This window comes from Littorina saxatilis, linkage group LG17 (genome assembly GCF_037325665.1).
Source record: "Littorina saxatilis isolate snail1 linkage group LG17, US_GU_Lsax_2.0, whole genome shotgun sequence".
Lineage (NCBI taxonomy): Eukaryota > Metazoa > Mollusca > Gastropoda > Littorinimorpha > Littorinidae > Littorina > Littorina saxatilis.
In genome coordinates this window covers 8336592-8356702 of record NC_090261.1, presented here as the reverse complement: position 1 = coordinate 8356702, position 20111 = coordinate 8336592, and the positions used below count along the sequence as shown (strand labels likewise).

General features: G+C 42.5%; 1 protein-coding gene across 7 annotated transcripts in view; it reads right to left on the bottom strand.

Annotated features, from left to right (window-relative positions):
• Positions 1–20111, bottom strand: part of LOC138952552 (ryanodine receptor-like) — a 203506-nt gene that overhangs the window by 104469 nt on the left and 78926 nt on the right. For all 7 annotated transcript variants that reach the window (XM_070324235.1, XM_070324240.1, XM_070324239.1 and 4 more), the window contains 19 exons: positions 19435–19676; positions 16856–17071; positions 16126–16463; positions 15354–15537; positions 14945–15031; positions 13433–13619; positions 12969–13050; positions 12395–12516; positions 11730–11805; positions 11193–11372; positions 9371–9520; positions 8446–8561; positions 7775–7830; positions 7199–7297; positions 6873–6971; positions 6206–6464; positions 5351–5624; positions 3748–3961; positions 341–470 (listed from right to left, as the gene is read on the bottom strand). In XM_070324235.1, coding sequence (XP_070180336.1) covers positions 341–470; positions 3748–3961; positions 5351–5624; positions 6206–6464; positions 6873–6971; positions 7199–7297; positions 7775–7830; positions 8446–8561; positions 9371–9520; positions 11193–11372; positions 11730–11805; positions 12395–12516; positions 12969–13050; positions 13433–13619; positions 14945–15031; positions 15354–15537; positions 16126–16463; positions 16856–17071; positions 19435–19676 — 3111 coding nt within the window. The remainder of the gene's footprint in view (positions 1–340; positions 471–3747; positions 3962–5350; positions 5625–6205; positions 6465–6872; positions 6972–7198; positions 7298–7774; positions 7831–8445; positions 8562–9370; positions 9521–11192; positions 11373–11729; positions 11806–12394; positions 12517–12968; positions 13051–13432; positions 13620–14944; positions 15032–15353; positions 15538–16125; positions 16464–16855; positions 17072–19434; positions 19677–20111) is intronic.

The window sequence follows — 20111 nt, the reverse complement described above, 5'->3', positions numbered from 1 at the left end:
ATGATGCTTTTTCTTCCAAAACACAGGAATTTGTAGTGGTGTAGAGGAATCCAGTTCACAGAACCAGTTTATTTTATGTGTTTTTCAGCGACCTGTCCCACAGGAAGACTAAAACTTTTAATCTGCTTAAATGCTTTGAGTTATGATCTGAAAAGCATATCATGATGCTTTTTCTTCCAAAACACAGGAATTTGTAGAGGTACATAGAAATTTGATTGACAAACACAGTTTATTTCAATGTTGTTTTCAGAGAACCTCTCCCATGGAAGCCATTTAAGCCTCAGGCTGCCAATCTAAATTTACTTGTCAAAAACTACAAGAAGATTTAAAGACTGCTCACCCAGCAACATGCTGCTGTTATCCAGGAGGTAGCTGAGATGCTCAAACATGGCGCGCTGGTTCTGGCGACTGGTGCGACAGAAGTAGCACAGGAAGCGACAACACATCACCACCATCTCTGCCGCTGCGTCCTGTATCATAACAACGGTTAAGACATTAGCTGAATCACCTATACTGCTCTATCAACACACCTGCTGTATATACAGTGGAACCCCCAATGTAAGATTCCTTCTTTTCTAAGACCTTGCTTTTTTGGATATTCTATTCATAACCTCTGTAAATTTTCTTCCAATTTAAGACTCCTTCCTCTTTAACTCATTGTCTCCCAGGTACGGATATATCCGTACCCAACTCATATGTCTCTATCTCACCAGGTACGGATATATCCGCTCAGACTGTTAGTTTCAGTCGCTTCCTGTAACGTCCATTTAACGCCTGCATTCTAGCGTGTTGATACACAGTTACTACACAGTTACTACAATTCTGAGTGACCTGCTGCAGCACAGATGGTTTCGGCTAAAAAATAATTGGTCAACATAGGTGGGGTAGAAAGTGTTAAGACCTGATTTATTCAGATTTTAAAGGTCTTAAAATGGAGGTTCCACTGTACCACAACAATGGCAATCCATGGTATGTTTCAGTCACAAAACTTGTGCCAATGCACACACAGGGGAAGACATATTGAATCAAGTGTTTAGATTATGTAGGGATATTTTTAGATTTTGTAAGGACAAAATTTGTCCAGCAAGCCATTTTCAAAAATACATGGCACATGCACAAATCTACCTGCAACATGCTCCTGGTATAAAACACGCAGGATGTACCAATAACTTGGGGAGGGAAGGGAGTGGAATGAAACACAGTTTAGCATTGTAAAGCATGTCATGCTGTAAGGGAAGCCCTGTAGAAGTGTACTATTATCATTATAATTATTATTAAGAAAATGCATAAGTAATCTTAAGTAATGATTAAAGTTTTAGCTGTAGGTAATTTTGAATTAATCTGCTTTTTTAGTAATTGTGATCCCTGTGGTCTGGTTACCATTCTCTTCATCTAACTGAGAAAAAGTACTGAGGTTATGAACCTGGACAAAATCCAATTGTTTCTAAACAATTTGCATCCGGTGCAAAATTTCATCATGGGCAACAAAAGTTCGCTCCCTTAATACTTCATTCCATATAAAACAGCGGCAGGAGACTGCACACCTCACAAAAATAATGCCACAGTACGCAAAATATCTCCAACTGAAAAAGGAAGAAAAAAAAGAAGAAAACACGAAACAAATGCAACACATGGTATCAGTAGAAGAAAAAAACCTCCCAATTCAGAAGAGCTCTAAGTCAAGAAGGTGGAAAGTACAAATGAAACTACAGTACCAGTTTGCTTTCGAACACCAGAAACCCGAACCAAATGAATCAGAAAAAGGTTTGACCTAGGTGCGTCAAATATTCAAAACAAAAGTTGTCACATGAAGTACCTAACACAAAATGGCAGCATCCATAAAATCAAAATGGCAGCATCCATAAAACCACAAGAAGGGCAAAGCCCATACGACTCACATGCTTGACCTTGACATGGTCAAATAACTAAACCTAGCAATGACATCATACACTAAGAACTGCTTTACACATTTTTCCTACCAAAATACATGTGACCTTGACCCAAGGTCAAGGTCATCCAAGGTCATGCAACACAAAGCTGTTAATTCAAGACATAGGAAGTACAATGGTGCTTATTGGCTCTTTCTACCATGAGATATGGTCACTTTTAGTGGTTCACTACCTTATTTTGGTCACATTTCATAAGGGTCAAAGTGACCTTGACCTTGATCATATGTGACCAAATGTGTCTCATGATGAAAGCATAACATGTGCCCCACATAATTTTTAAGTTTGAAACAGTTATCTTCCATAGTTCAGGGTCAAGGTCACTTCAAAATATGTATACAATCCAACTTTGAAGAGCTCCTGTGACATTGACCTTGAAGCAAGGTAAACCAAACTGGTATCAAAAGATGGGGCTTACTTTGCCCTATATATCGTATATAGGTGAGGTATTGAATCTCAAAAACTTCAGAGAAAATGGGAAAAATGTAAAAAAAAATATGCTGTTTTTTAGGCAACATTTATGGCCCCTGCGACCTTGACCTTGAAGCAAGGTCAAGATGCTATGTATGTTTTTTGGGGCCTTGTCATCATACACCATCTTGACAAATTTGGTACTGATAGACTGAATAGTGTCCAAGAAATATCCAACGTTAAAGTTTTCCGGACGGACGTCCGGACGGACGGACGGACGACTCGGGTGAGTACATAGACTCACTTTTGCTTCGCATGTGAGTCAAAAATGGCAGCATCCATAAAATCAATCAAAAAGTCCTCATAGCAAAGAATGTAAATGACAATAGTACTCATCCATAAATGTTTTCACTCACCCAGCATCTTTTCCGAAACAAGTAGATCGCTTGCTACATAAAGACAGTAAACTACTTGTAAGCAGATCTACTTTTCACTCACTTTTACACTACACATGAAAGAAAAGCTTGACAATTCATTATCATGCATGGAACCATCTCTTTATGATTAGCATACTCTTACTCTAAAAGAAGTCTACTGCCAGTGTGAAATCTACTTTCTTCTGAACCTAAACTGTGCAAAGATGACAAAGCATCCTGACATGTTATTCTAACTTTCTCAAAGCAAGACAGGGTAGTGGAAGCAGCTGGAACAACTGAGCAGGACACATTCTAAGCAGGAATTGGTGGCTTGTGAATGTTGTCAGCGCATGTGCGTGCTAGGGAGGCAAGGAAAGCACAAGCAGGAGAGGAAAGTGAAAAGCATGTGGTATAGGCTGTAGTTGTCACAGCAAGTTATCTAGATCTGTTTGCACAACGTACCAACTCTAAAAGGCGCTACAGTTTGAGGCCTGCATTTTTATCTTGTCTAGACATAACAGCTCTCCCTCAAGTATGAATTTTAACATTGCAACACAAATCCATTCACAACTGACTAATTGAACCACCAGCAAAATACCTGCAAGGCATATCTTTCTGTCATTGAATCAACCCGGACAACACCTTTTTAACACGTATCTGAGCATATGTTCCTTTTAATTTTTTCTCTCTCCAGAATTTGCATCCTTTGAACAAGATGAACTGGAACACAAACCTATGCGTATGCTATTCCTCCATTCCCTCATTAACACAGACAGACGCACCATTATCCCCATTAAAGGATCATTGCCAGAGTGCGTTTTCAAACATGCCTTTTTTAACATCAGCATCCATACACGAAACTTCTTTATCACAGCAACTACCATCCTTTCAACGCAAAGCCTCTCTCTACGGCTGCACAAGTTATTCCAGCACAAAAATCCCGGCCAATCTCTAGCGATTCTTTCCACACCCACCTTGCTCTGTTCCGTCAAAGCGTCCATGCTGGAGTGAGGGGGTTTCTGGGACTGCGAGGCGCTGGGATCCTGCGGAGCTGCTCCGGCGGAGGCCTGCTGCTGGAGCTGCGCCTTGTTGAGCGTGTTGACCATCAACTGCATGACCGTCTCGTGCACACACAGCGCCCGCATCAGGTCGGGGTGCTGGAAGAACACTTTGTTGTCCATCAGGTCTCTGAAACATGATCGCATGATATTTGTGCATTAAAGTCTAGCTCCATTAGGTGACTAAGTTTCTGTTTCTTTGAGTAAATCTCTAATGGATTTTCAAACACTTTGTACTTGATTACTAAATATGCACACAAATACAACGTTTCATGCTAAAATACTCTATATAATAACTTGCCACAAGCACAACCAATTCTTTTTATAAATCTCCTACTAAGCTTTTCTGTAGTTGTTAAAGCTGCAAGCATAATCTCTGACCATTACGGGTGCAATAGCTTAGTGGATAAGATGCCGGCCTCCCACGCGGGAGGTTGAGTGTTTCAATCCCAGCCGCGCCTGACGGGTTAAGTGTGGAGATTTTTCCAATCTCCTAGGTCAAGTTATGTACAGACCTGCTAGTGCCTTATCCCCCTTTGTGTGTAAACGCAAGCACAAGACCAAGTGCGCACGGAAAAGATCCTGTAATCCATGTCAGAGTTCGGTGGGTAATAGAAACACGAAAATACCCAGCATGCTTCCCCCGAAAGTGACGTATGCTGCCTGAATGGCGGGGTAAAAACGGTCATACATGTAACAAGAAGAGCAAACGCTCGATCGAGTCACTTTCGCAGTTCTGAATATTATATGAGGCATCAGATGGACAGGAAGAAATTGCTATTCACAACACAATGAGTCACGTTCACATAAAATTTGAGCCCGGTCACTTTTATAGTTTCCGAGAAAAGCCCAACGTTAAGTTGTGTGTTGCCGAACAGAAAAGGCTAGTTATCTCCCTTGTTTTTCTGATAACGTTCGTAAAAGGCTACAGATGTAAATACTTTGATGTAAAGAATAATCCTACAAAGTTTCAATCACATCCGATGAACTTTGTCAAAGATATAAAATGTCTAATTTTTCCTTTGACGCTGACCTGTGACCTTGAAAAAGGTCAAAGGTCAATGAAACCATCGTTAAAGTGTAGAGGTCATTGGAGGTCACGACTAAACAAAATATGAGCCCGATCGCTTTGATAGTTTCCGAGAAAAGATATAAAATGTCTAATTTTTCCTTTGACGCTGACCTGTGACCTTGAAAAAGGTCAAAGGTCAATGAAACCATCGTTAAAGTGTAGAGGTCATTGGAGGTCACGACTAAACAAAATATGAGCCCGATCGCTTTGATAGTTTCCGAGAAAAGTCCAACGTTAAGGTGGTGTCTACGGACGGCCGGCCGGACGGCCGGCCGGCCGGACGGCCGGCCGGACAGACTAACACTGACCGATTACATAGAGTCACTTTTTCTCAAGTGACTCAAAAACCCACTCATACAAAAAAAGAGTGAATGTGGGAGTTTCAGCCCATGAACGAAGACGAACGAAGAAGAAGAAGAAGAAGAAGAACCAGCAGTGAGCACTCACTTCAAGCTCTCCTTCATGAGCTCCTCCTCGTCGTGTCCAGCCTGCACCATGAGCAGGGAGCGGATGATGCCCAGTGCCTTCAGCAGCAGGTAGATGTCCTCGCAGTTCTTGACGCTGATCACGTAGGTCTTGTCCAGGGCCATCATCAGCTCCCCGGTGCCGTTGTACTGGCGGTGCAGCAGGCTGAACATCTCGCGCACCAGGTCCTGCATGGAGATGAAGTCCTCCTCCGCCCACCGCACCATGGTGGCCGTGATCAGCTTCTGCATGTTGTCTGCGCATGGAAACAGTCACAGTGTGTTATGCATGTTAAACATTCAGATAATCGTTGTATTAAATTGAAATGAATTGAATTGAATTGAAACAGCTTCATGAATGCTCAGTGTGCAATGACATTGTATGGGCAAAGCACCAAGCTAATCTCAGCGCCAAAATTCAGCTCAAATGTTTGGTCTTCAGGAAGAATAAACAGACACAATTCAACAGTCTGGGGCAACAGCGCAATATGCTGCAGGAGTTTACAACACGTCTTCACTTAGCCAGTCTCCCTCCACCCACTGCTAAACTGAAATTAGTACCTCAAAGACTTCAAGTACACAGAAGACTTTATCAGTTCTAGACCCATGTTTAACAGGGAAATAGACTTTTTCTTGAAGCAGCAGTGCATGTGTCCAGCAGCTGTATGCACGACAGCTTACTCTGCAAGCTTTAGTACTCAAGCTGTGCTACCAATGACACAGACTGAATATTGCAAGAACCCAGTCTCAATCAAGATCTTGAAAACATCACCAAAATGCTTATTTGCAACAAATCCATCCCATAAACAAAACAGACGGACAACAAATATAAACCAACCTGGTGGTTTCATCCCCGACTGCTCTGCAGCTTTCTCCAGCTCCTGTGACTTCCAGACCAGCGCCAAGAGACGCTGTTTGAGGCTGGGTTTGGGTGGTGCTGCCACCTCCTGGGACGTTTCTTCCTCCATGTTGAGCTCCGGCATCTTGCAGTGGTCCAGCAGGTTTGTGTGGAACGTTCGCAGAGCCTCACGGAACTCCTCTCGGCACGGACACTCCTCGATGTCTTCTCCGTCTCGGAATCGCAGCATTTTCCGCATCTGAAATGCCACAGTTTTTGTGTCAGCATGTATCAAACTTTACTCTAAGAAAGCATTTAAAAAACACAACTGTACCTTTGGTACTAACTATACCTTCTGGCATGACAAAGGTATATTTTTTCCTTGTAGTAAATGCATGTAAATGAAAAAATAAATATACTCCAGGGTAGGTTCAAAGGTATATTTTCCTTATAGTAAATGCATGTACCTGACTAAAGAAAAAATACTCAAGGTAGGTTCCTAAAATAACCTAGCATTCAACATTGAAATCCAAACATCTTGACACAAAAAGTTGACTGACAGGAGAAGTATCCAGTCAACCAAGTTGAACACGTAAAGGAGATGGATATCTCTGATTCTTAATACAGGTAGGCAACAGCACACAGGCGTTTAAATGGCATGTCCCACCTGTTCGTGCGGAGGACACCTGAACTCTTTGGTCTTCTTGGCAGTGACAGCTGAAGGCATGTCGGCATTCTTGATCTCATTGTACCTCCTCAGCTGGTCCTGTGCACATTACAATGCAATGGATAAAAACCTCAAGTATTAACACTGACTGGGCAATCGCAAATCATTCTAAAAATATAAAACTAAGTCCTTCACTCACTAAGTTATGAGCAGAAACTTTTCTGCCGGCATGGTTTATATTTTCCCTCTCTTAATCTTTCAGGGATTCCTCAACCATAAACCTGTAACATTTTGCACATCAAAATTCAAGCACTTTAATTGCTTACGTTCTGGATGTTTGCCACAAAGCTCACTGAGAAGGCGATGATGGATTCCACGCGATGGCGCAGAGACAAGTCGCACAGATGTTGCAAAACACGGCACACCTGCAAAACAACACGGCAAAAGAAATAAGGCATAAAGTTCCAAAACAAGCATTGACTTTGATTTTAACAAGTATAAAACATTGTCTCCTGTCAAGACAAAAACAACCAAAATGGCATACCCTGTCGAAGTAACAAATAGGTATTTCAAGTAATGTTCCTCACATTTCAATTGAACATTCACGATATGAAATTTGAATGTGTCCTGCTAAGACAGAGCATATGATTAAAAGGGAAGTACATGTAACTGCAATGCAAAAAGTAAATGACTAAATACAGAAAATGAGTGGAAACAAATCCAAAAGCAAACTGCACAATAATAGAGCTACTTGGGACAAAGTTACAGAAAGAGTGCAAGGCTTATAAACTAGATAAAATACAGGTAGTAACAACTGACACTGTCCTTTGAAAGTAGTCTTTCTTGTGTGTATAAATGACATTGTCAAACAAAGCAGACATTATCATCATTATAATGCGTACCTCAAGTTTGACTGGCTCATCCAGCTTCATGTTCAGCAAACCTAGGCCTGAGGGATCTGTGAAAAGACATTAAAAATCACACATGTATCAACAGTCACAACCATTACCTCCCGCACATACAAACATACACATCACCTAAAGGATACTCTTCCTCAAAATTCTTCAAGTATTTTCGCTTGACACTAAACTAAGAGACTTTTCCTCTGCTTTTATGACTCCACAGTAACAAACTTTCCCTGCAAATTGACAAATTAGCTCAAGGATATTCTTTCAAAGATTTCTTCAGGTCTTTTTGCTTGACTGTACTGTAAACTAAAACACACAAACCCTGTACACTTTCCTTCTGGTTTTATGACTCCACACTTACAAAATGTACCTGCAAACAGACAAATCAGCTCAAAGATTTTCTTCCAAACAATCAAAACTCTATGAAGTCTATGGTTTTTGCCTAGATGTGTCACAAATCACCATAAACCAACACCATCTACACCCTCGCCCCCCAGAGCTTAAGTTTACAGTTAAAATGGTCCTTGTTGTACTTACTGCCCCCGAAATCGGCGTATGCTGCCTAAATGGCGGGGTTAAACAGTCATACACGTAAAATTCCACTCGTGCAAAAAACACGAGTGCACGTGGGAGTTTCAGCCCATGAACAAAGAAGAAGTACTTACTGCGGCAGTGATCGTGATCAAAAACAGCGGGCGCCAGCAGACACAGCAGGTGATGGAGGTCATCGTCGTCCATCAGTCCCATCACCAGCAGGTTGGTGCACACTTTGATCAGCGGCCTGCAACACAAATGAGTCTTGTAAAGAACAGTAACAGTACAGTGGAACCCCACTTTTTATACCCCCACTTCCTCCTTAACCCCTTGACTGCCTTAGGACGGGTATACCCGTCCTGCACTTGTGCATTATTTCCATGATTAGATACTAAAAACAGATTCTTGGTTGAATTTCCTTTAAAAATAACATAGGTTTTACTTTCCTACCTACTGCCAGTTTGGAGCTAGAATTTTTTGTGAATTATTACACCCCGAACTCCAATATTCCCTGGCAGTCAGGAAGTTTTGATTGGCAGCGAAAGGGTTAATACCCTCCATCTTCAGATGCTCAATTCTACCCTGAAAGCAGCGTATATGGCTGCCTAAATGCCGGGGTAAAAACAGCCACTCAAGCAAAAAACAAGAGTGTACATGGGAGTTCAGCCCATGAATGCAGAAGAAGACGAAGAAGATGCTGTGTTCATAGCCTCTATAATGTACTTACATTTTAAGACTTCCTCCCTTTTAGGACCGGATTTTCTCAGATTTTGTTAAGGTTGTAAAGGGGGGTCCCAAGCTTTATTTACTCCTCAGAGCCTCAGCACACACACACACACACACACACACACACACTCACACTCACACACACTCACACACACGCACACTCACACACACACAGACAGACAGACACACACACAAACACACACATACACACACACGCACACACACACACTCACACTCACACTCACACACGCACACAAACACACTCACGCGCACTCACAAACACACTCACACACACACACACACACACATCCCATGCCTCAGCCCACTTACACAAAGAGGTTTGCGTTGGATCCACCGATGGGGTCTCGGATGTGAGCAGCTCCTTTCTCCATGGCGGTGGTGAGGGACTGCATGACGAACGACTTCAGCTTGTCCATGGGGAAGTAAGGCGCCGTGGAATCTTTCCCATTCTTTTGTATCCTTTAAAGAAAATGGTTTACTTTTAGCACAAAACAAAACAATTCCTATGCAAGCAAATGTTAAGTATTTCAACATATCTTCTCAAGATCCCTCAAAATATTGCTGTTTTTACATATATGTATATAGATATATATATCTTCCTCACCTAATGCCTAGACGAGAAAAGTAAAACACTCAAGCCAAACAAGAAATGAAAAAGACAACAAAAGAACCAATGCGGCAAGGCCCGCAGGAACAAAGGGAGACAGTCAAAGCAGATACAAGAAATGTATTTTTTACAAGTAAAATGACTATTTCTAAGAATACTCACCTCAATTTAACTAATAGGAGTTACCTTACTTACGAGTGCTAGACTTCTTCTTTGTTCATGGGCTTAGACTCCCACGTACAGTCGTGTTTTTGCACGAGTGGAATTTTACGTGCATGACCGTTTTTACCCCGCCATTTAGGCAGCCATACGCCGTTTTCGGAGGAAGCATGCTGGATATTTTCGTGTTTCTATAACCCACCGAACTCTGACATGGATTACAGGATCTTTTCCGTGCGCACTTGGTCTTGTGCTTGCGTGTACACACGAAGGGGGATAAGCCACTTGCAGGTCTGCACATAAGTTGACCTGGGAGATCGGAAAAATCTTCACACTTAACCCACCAGGTGGCCGCGGCCGGGATTCGAACCCTCGACCTTCCGATTAAGAGGCCGACGTCTTACCACCCCGCCACAGCGCCCGTCCGAGTGCTAGACTGAGAAGCATCCTATGTTACAAGTACTAGACTGTAAACAAGGTCGCTAACTCTAGATTTCCGTCAGTATACCATTTAGGGGAGTAGTCTCCACTTGTCGGTAGTACCTCTCTGCGCATGTGCCAATGCCCATAATCCCCAGTTTCAATTTCTTGCTACGGGGAGCTAGACGTGTATTTAGACCTTTCCCGTCTAAGAAGACTTCCTTCACAGGAACTTCAACATTCACCTTCAATCACGGTTTGGGCTTTCCTTTTTTAAGGGTGATTACTACGCCCGTATACATTCATCACATTGAACAACGTAACGAACCGTGAAAATGAAAGTGAAACGAATGTAACAAAGTTACTGAGTTAGTCATAAGTAGAAGGTACTTCTATGATACATTGTTGAGACACAGAGCCTAACAGGCTCCGTTACTAGTCTTTTAAAACTAGTGAACATGCAATTGAGCGACAATTATTCTTCACTCAGTCGTTACAAATGTCGAACAGATATTTACAGCGGTTGGCCGGTTCCACTGGCGCAATAGAACTCCGCGAACGATAACTCACCTTGCCGCTTTCAATAGAAAGCAACAGCAGGTCACCCTAGGTTAAATTATTGGAACACTCAATACAGGACAAAACAAAACATTCACAAGAACCTGGACCTAGCAGCCTTCAAAGTGTGTCTCATGTTTTGTCAACTTTAAAGGCCGTTAAGTCAAGTTTTTTTTTAATGTTTTTTTTGCCCTGAATTAAACGTTCCAATAATTGCACTTTCTGGGTTTTTTATTCTTGATTTGGAACTTTACCAGTCTATCCGTTTCCATTCAATTCAATACAAATTTATTATCTGATTGTGGGACAAACAGACATTTTTCTTTTGGCTCGTATACACTATAACATCACATTCAAATTAAAACAAAGACAAATTTTACAAGTTACCTGTCCTCAATCTCTTTCTCAGTGATGGCGAGCTGGGGCCTGATGGAGACGCTGTCCTCCATGTTGGGGATCTGGTGCTTGATGCTGTAGGTGTCGGAGGTGGGGCTCAGCTTGCGGTACAGGCTCAGGGAGTGGGTGCTGGGCAGCAGCGGCACGATGTACTCGTTCTCCGTCATCCTCCTAAACACACAAACACAGTCACACTTACATTCACTCATTTCTCCCCTGAAAGCCGCGTATGGCTGCCGAAATGGCAGGGTAAAATCGGTCATACACGTAAAAGCTGTGGGAGTTTCAGCCCATGAATGAAGAAGAATTCATTTGATTTCATACATAATTATTACATTGCAGGGAAATTTGGGTTGCTTCCTTCCAGCGGAAAGCTAGCAGCAGCGCGAGAGTCCCACTACCCAAGTGTGTGTGTGGTTAGATGTGATCAGTCACCTGTACTTCTTTCAGAATAACCAAGCCACAGCAGTCACACAGGGGTGGGACATGGAGACTGTATCCATCTGATACACAAGAAACGTAACATACCTGGCCCGTGTGTGAGAGTCCAGGTGCATGGAGATGAGGACATCATGGAAGCCCATCCTCAGCTTGCCAGGCATGTCTGAAACACAAACAGTTTTATTGATCCAATGCCTCCTACTCCCAGGGCACCCCATATAATCCGCTAAAGAATCCATATCGAGAATCCGTAAAGGCCACATGAATCATCTGCAAAATTGCTTTCCCACTTTTGTACCACGAGAAGGCATGGCTTGATGAGAGTAAGCCTTGCTTCATTCGATTGTTTGGTATTATCTCATGGAAAGAGACTGCAATTTTGTGCGGGAGGCAAATGGTTAACCCTTTCTACCCCACCTATGTTGACCAAGTTTTTTTTCCAGCCGAGACCAGCTGTGCTGCAGCAGGGCACTCAGAATTGTAGTAACTGTGAAGTAACTGTATATCAACACGCTGGAATGCAGGCGTTAGATGGACGTTACAGGAAGCGACTGAAGCTAACAGTCTGAGCGGATATATCCGTACCAGGTCAAATAGAGCCATATGAGTGGGTACGAATATATCCGTACCTGGGAGACAATGAGAATCGCTGCAAGAGAGAAGTTACAAAAGAAAGAGCAGAAAATCCACACATGCTAAGCAGTAGATCTGATTACAGTTCAATGAAAAGGATTGAAAGTGGCGCAACTCACATTCACTCCTGATGGTGTACATGAGCTGTCCTTCGTCGATGTGCTGCATGAGGAAGTTGGCCACTTTGTGGTTGCCATGGGAAGACACTGCTTGGTACAACTCCAGTGTCTTGGTGTGGAAGCTGAAGATAAAGAGCAACGTAACCATTGTAACATGTCTGTGTTGGTGTGCGCTGGACACTGCTGTACACCACCAGTTGGAACCAATAACCTGGTAGAGCAACACTTCTCTCATAGATACAGCAGGGTCTCTTTCTGCCCTTCTATAGAATTTCGTAGTTCGGGGTTGTTGTTCTTGCTGTGTGCTAAACACACCCGGAGCCACTTTCTACCAAAAAAACATGAGTAAATGTATGGCCGTTTTCAAACACTTTGACAGATGAGCAGTTTACTCTGTCTCTGGAGGATCTTAATCTGGGGTGAAGAGTGAGAGTTTGACATCACTAACTGCACTGCAAAAAGTTGTTCAAAATATGCTTAAGTAATTTTACAACCTCTTTTCTGATTTTCTCACTACTTTCCTGATCTTTCAAGGCACACAAATCAAATGAAATCTGAATTTGAGAGAACTTACTCCAGCAGGTAGTTGTGTTCACTCAGCTCCAGAACGTCCAGGGCTCTATCCTCATCGGGGACGTGTACTGCCAGCATGCTCACTGAAACAAGTAACACGTTTATATGATAACCTAGCCTCAGAAAATATGTCATTCACACTGTAAAATACCTCTGATTTTTTTTATTGCAAAGCCTTTTGGCATTTTCAGTCTTAATTAAGGGGGAAGATTTGTGAGCAGTACCTCCCTGCTTTCTTGAAAATCAAGACAATTCTTCTCATGGGAACAGATGAAGTACATACCTTCTCATAAAATTTGCAATGAGCAGCCTCAGCTGTACACTGCAAATTCATGGAAACTCTTCATACAAAGTGTACAATAAAGCTAAATTTCACATAAACAAAACTGAAACAAATCAAATCAAATTAACACAACTGAAAACAAATGTCGAAATGAACACAACTGGAATGAAATGAAGACGTACCTGGTTCCTCACAGATCATGCTCCATCCCCTGATGTCGGACAGCTTGAGGTTGGAGGTCCTGACAGCAGTGTTGGGGACGCGGGACCACAGCGAGCGCTTCAACACCTGCACGTCCAGGCGAGGGGGACAGGTGGGTACCAGTGACTTGGGGCCACGGAACACTGCCGCTGACAGAGGGAGTGTCGTCTGCACACAAAAAGGAGTGCATCTTGAGAACTGACTTTTTTCTGATTTTAACTGTCACCAAGCAAACTAACTATCAATCAAGCATACAAAAATAAGAAACTAAAACAATTTAAGTCTTTACTTAAATTTGGTTATGACCTGGTTCAGCTGAGACCTCCGTAAGACAATCGGAAAAGATAATTTGGTCGCTTTTCTGTAGAAAGTCAAACCTACGATAATTCAAGGGAGTTAAACCTCCCAACTTCCTTTTCCGTCTTGAACGCAGCGCGAGAAGACGTGTTTTCCGCGGACGAAAATTATATCGCCTTCGTGTGATAATTTTGGTCATCATCGGCTCACTTGACGGTATTGTACGGTGGTATTTATGTTAATAGCGTGCTGTTAGCCTATTATTTTAACAATAGTTGCAGGTGTATAGAAAAGTAAGTGAAAGTACACACAGCATGCTTCTCAGTCAGCGTACTTCTACTGGTACGCCACCTTAAAAACAGAATTGTCACGCATGATATTTTCTTTATGGTATGGTACGTTGCCAAGAAAGTCCCCTGCGTGTTGCAAGGTTATCAATTTCATAACTGGTGTGTGCGGAAGGTTGTTTTTCATCAGCATTTTGTTAGTCATTCAACAGATCTAAATGTACGGGAACGTCATTAAAAAATTTACGTCACACGTTTCCGCCGTTTGCCAACGTACTTTTTGGAACATTAAAAAGTCGCGGACGTGCTGGTCTTTGCTACTCGTTCGACCATCTAGAAGACTGTCTTATTAAAGCAGAAGGCTTTAACAACACGAATTATTGGTAATCTTGAACTTTAGCATGTTGAGTTCATGGCTCGGAATCCAGTGACATTCTTTGCTTATTTTTGATACAAGTTCATGTAAGCAAGCCAAAGAACATTTGTCGTGAAATTAAGTGTCGGATTGAGCTTCAAACTGAAGCATAATTAATTAATTTGGTTGTTCAATCGACGAAAATGCTCCGACAATGGCGTACGTTGTCAACCATGGGACATCATTTATATGAAAGAGTTGTCTCCATTGTCCGATCAATCGGATAATTCCTTCTTTGACCCATGTAAACACAGAAACTAATCAGAAATGGTAGAAAAACTAATCAGACTCGCTACGTATTCTAATGGCAATAATACACTGCCTGACACAAACAGAAGTCCTGTGTTACCTCCCAAAAATGTGATATCATGTGTGTGAAATCTTAAATGTTAAATGCTTTTTCTAAAGCGCCCTGAAACTGCTATCTGGCGATGAATACCGCCACAGAATAACGTTTAATTATGGTAATTATGATCTAATCCCAGTATACCTACCCTAGTGCTGCCCAGCTCAAACTGGAACATCTCCTTGCTGGTCGGTTCACAGATCACAGCGGGGTAAAGCTTGGAACCTGGCTCCATCTAGTATAAAGAGAAAATCAAAATAACGTTCAGTAACACTGTGCACTCTGCTTGCAGCATTTCTCTCAGGCAAAGCTGAGATAAGCTAAATCCTGGATTTCAATCTCTGAATGCACACTAAAAATGACAATCAATCACCAACAGATATGTAATATTCTTCCTTTTCCCTGATTGTTCATAGTTCATTTTCTTAACAGTTTTGTTGCATTGGAACATTCTTTTTTTCTTCAATTGTTCATCATTCCTTTTTTAACAGTTTTGTTGTTATGGAAGATTCTTCCTTTATCCTGTTGTTTGTAATTATTCTTGCAACAGTTTTTACCCCGAACTTGTTGGCGACCTCCTTGCCGTTGACAGTGAAGCTGAGCGTGCCGCTGGCGGTGTCGATGAAGCAGCCAATCACCAGGCCTGGGGATGCTCGTTTGGAGGACATCTCCTGGTTGGAATCTGCGTAGCGCTGCTGAAGGTCACCAGCTGACATCAGGTAGCAGTTCTTGCGACTCACACTGTTTGAGGGAAAAAACAACAAAATTGACTAAATGTAAAAAGAACAGTGAAATCTCCAAAAATTTAACAAAGATTATCACTGGCTTACTGAACTTGAGCACTACAAAGAATAACTAATATTTTTATTGAATTCTATACAAACAAATTTTCTCTTTAAAATTGCAGGAAAAGGATATTGAATAACTTTATTTAACGTTCTCACAGGCCTATTAGGGACATTAACTGCTGATACGCTAAAACAAGTAAACGATACAAGAGAGATGTTGAGGTTTTACACCAAGCCGTGTTCCATGACCTCTACAGTGTAAGAAAAGTAGACTTCAAAAAGGAACAGTCCTAAGGCTATCATGCAGGTAAATTCACAAGCTCTACTAAAGCAAAGCTGACAAATTAAGTCACAAGATACAGGGAAAGGGGCTTTTTGCATCTACAAGTCAATAAAAGGTAAACAAATCCTCCAATCTTTAAAAAGAAAGAAAAGAAAAACAACACAAGTGCTATGTTCTGCTTCGACTTTATAAGGCCTTTGAAATATTTTACTGTCAATCTTTCTCACAAAGAATCATTCTCCAACTTCTAGGACCAACCTTGACTTGAGCTTGTAGTCCATGTCGAGCTGCGAGATGACCACGTGGCGCACCTTCTTCATCTCAAAGGACTTCTCCATGAAGTGGAAGCTGGGTGTCACCCACCCCACCCACACGTGGGCCGGGTCCTGTCCGGGGAAGATGCGCACAGAGTACGAGTACTCCTCCATCTGCTCAGCGATGGCGTTCAGTTCGTTGAGCTCCGCCTCCGACTGACCCTCAGAGTCCTCTGAGAAGTGTGAGAAGGCCTGTCGAGTCTCCAGAGCGTCCTGGAACTCGTAGGGGATGAACTCTTTGTCCAAGTCCATGTCCTCGCCGTCCAGTCCTGTCACATGCACCTGGCCGCACCATAAATTTACGTAATATAAGCTTGTTTGCTTGAGTTCGTGTCCTAGTTGCATACTGTTAATTGTAGCATGTCATTTGTTTTGAATAACATTTTGTTTAAACCATAAATGTACAGAGATATTTTTGTCAACTGATAACTTTTTCCCTGAGATAAAGTGTTAGGCAAGCAAAGAAAAGAATATGCACGCTTCAACCTTTTGTCATCCATCCCCTTATTTCTTGCATGCACAGAAAAAAAGGATGTAAGACTACTGCTGACTTTATGGCAGCCACTGACCTGACCTGAAGACATGACGGCCATGAATATCGAACGTAGAAGAAGAAGAAGAAAGTGTAAGACAAAAACAGACTAAGAAGATACAGATTGTCCGACATGACTCACAGGAGGCACACCCTTGGTGGGGGATTTCTTCTTCTTGTCCAGATGTCCGGTGCGAGCAGAGGTGTGCTTGCGATCCAGACTGGAGTACTCGGTGGAGCGTGTGCGTGTGTTGTTGGGCGAGGGGTCCCTGGACTTGTTCTTGCGGAACAGAGTGGGGAACCCAGACTTGCTTTTCTTGTCCTTTTTCTCTGTGATGTTTTTGGCCGTGTCAAGCATCTGGCAAGGAAAGGTAGTGTGAATAACAAATCTAGAACTTTAAATTCTTTTTGAATGCTGAACCCACAAACAATTGGGTTTTACATGGAAGTTCTCCTGCCAAGCCTCTAACAAGCAATCAAATGCCAGGCAATAATAATTCCACCCGACATCCTTCAGAAGATACAGGCCAATCCGGATAAGACGAAATTGAAGGGACCGAATTGTTATTGTGTCCTATCCGAAATTTCGACTTGGTCATAGTACTAAACTTACGTCACATTACTCACGCATGGGTGACGACATGAACAAAAAAGAACAAAACAAAAGAACAAACGAACAAGAAGCAAGCTGACTGAAACGTCAGTCGTGAATTACGTCACTCACCTAATTTTCTCAGCGATCTCAAAATCTGTCACTTTTCTACTGCCCAATCATCCCCCTCTCGCCCACTTTGAGAAGGACTCAGGACTACCACCAATCAAGGCCAGACACATTGGCTTGACAGCTACCCCCCTCCACCTCACTTGACCGTGTCATCACCCCTCCAGTGCCACGAGCCGCTGGCGATTGCATCAGCAGTCAAAATAGCTACCACTACCCCCCCTCCCTCCTCTTTGCGCCATTCACTTCACCCCCTCTCTTATCTTATCCTGCGCTGACCAATCCTTCAGAGACTTTCACATGTTGTAAAAGAGTTTCCTCTCAGATAAAAACTCGGTCATTGACCCCGGGTAAGAAGGTCAGTGTCTGGACAGGCAGCTGTGTTCAGATTACAAGTACTGAATGAGAGGCAACCCACAATTTGAATTCTTGTCACTTCATTCTCCAACCATAAGAAGACACACAAACACACACTGTGAGTACCACTCGCCCCTCCTTACTCCTCGCCCCCTCCTAACTTCAGTTCATACTTTATTGCTGCACACAGCAAAGGGCTTGTGATTGCATAATGCGTAATGATCGAGGCGTGCCGACTGACCAGTCGGTGTGGCGTCCGTGTCACAGCAGAGAAGAAGGGAATAAGGTTACACAATGCATTAGTGTGAGACGCCAAGTTTCGTGTTTCGAGTTGTTGTAGTAAATATAGAGTAAACTTTGTCTTTGGGACTGACTTTCTCTTGTGTGCTATCCGTCTTTCGACTTACGTAAGAGAAATCCCATTTCGAGCTCAGGGTACTTTGTACACATAGATAAAGAGGGATAATTCCGGACCAGAATTTTTTTTTGTGCTAAGCGAATTTTTGACTTAACCGTTTGTGAGTTAGCTGGATTTGCCTGTAATTGCAAAATTATGACGAGCTTACCTGAGTAAGTGAAATCTGATTGTAGTTTAAAAAATCTCACCTTGAGTGAGAGTACACAGGGACAAAGCCCAAGTGTCAGTACAGCAACAAACAAATAACAAGAAGGGCAAAGCCCATACGACTCACATGCTTGACCTTGACCTTTACATGAAAAACCTAGCAATGACATCATACACTAAGAACGGCTTTACACATTTTTCCTACCAAAATACATGTGACCTCAAGGTCAAGGTCATCCAAGGTCATGCAACACAAAGCTGTTAATTCAAGACATAGGAAGTACAATGGTGCTTATTGGCTCTTTCTACCATGAGATAATGGTCACTTTTAGTAGTTCACTACCTTATTTTGGTCACATTTCATAAGGGTCAAAGTGACCTTGACCTTGATCATATGTGACCAAATGTGTCTCATGATGAAAGCATAACATGTGCCCCACATAATTTTTAAGTTTGAAACAGTTATCTTCCATAGTTCAGGGTCAAGGTCACTTCAAAATATGTATACAATCCAACTTTGAAAAGCTCCTGTGACCTTGACCTTGAAGCAAGGTAAACCAAACTGGTATCAAAAGATGGGGCTTACTTTGCCCTATATATCATATATAGGTGAGGTATTGAATCTCAAAAACTTCAGAGAAAATGGGAAAAATGTGAAAAATAGCTGTTTTTTAGACAACATTTATGGCCCCTGCGACCTTGACCTTGAAGCAAGGTCAAGATGCTATGTATGTTTTTTGGGGCCTTGTCATCATACACCATCTTGCCAAATTTGGTACTGATAGACTGAATAGTGTCCAAGAAATATCCAACGTTAAAGTTTTCCGGACGGACGGACGTCCGGACGGACGTCCGGACGGACGGACGGACGACTCGGGTGAGTACATAGACTCACTTTTGCTTCGCATGTGAGTCAAAAACCAACAAAAACTCACCTTGTCTGCAAGAAGTGACAGCTTGGACCCAGTGCGTTTATCTTTAGGCGGAGAGAGCAAGGAGACGTTGCTCTCATTATAATTGCAAAATCATGACGAATTTACCTGAGTAAGTCAAGCCTAACTGTAGTTTAAAAACTCACCTTGTCTGCAAGAAGGGACAGCTTGGACCCAGACCGTTTATCTTTGGGCGGAGAGAGGAAGGAGTCGTTGCTCTCGTTGAGTTGCGACTCGCTGGCAGCGGCTTTCATGCCGACAGTGGAGCGGCTGGCCACGCTGGAATCGTCCAGAGAGTGACCTTTGCCCGACTTCATGTTCTTCTGGTAGCTCTTACGTCGCTCCGCAGCGCTCATGGCATCGTCGTCCAGGAAGCTGTGGTGGGTTGCTGGTAAGCGATAAAATGTCATCAGAATTAGGAATGTGAGAGGCTGGCATGAGCCTATGGAGAACTATAAGTCCAGTGAAAATTACATTAAAAATATATGGTAGTGAAAACTCCCCCGAAATCGGCGTATGGCTGCCTGAATGGCGGGGTAAAAATGGTTATACACGTAAAAACCCACTCGTGCAACAGTACACAAGTGTACATGGAGGTTTCACCCCATGCACAGAGAAGAAGAAATTAGTAAAGATGCCATTCTCGAGAATTTTTGTGTTGAATTCAACCTTGAGAATTCCAAGGGACTGACCTCTGATGAACGTGAAAATTCTACATAACTATGCTAAATTTATCAAATAAATTAACATAGGAGAACAATGGCTGTCAGCCAACTCTTCTGCTCTAGAGTTCCCATTCTGTTTATTCGAAAATTTTATTGTA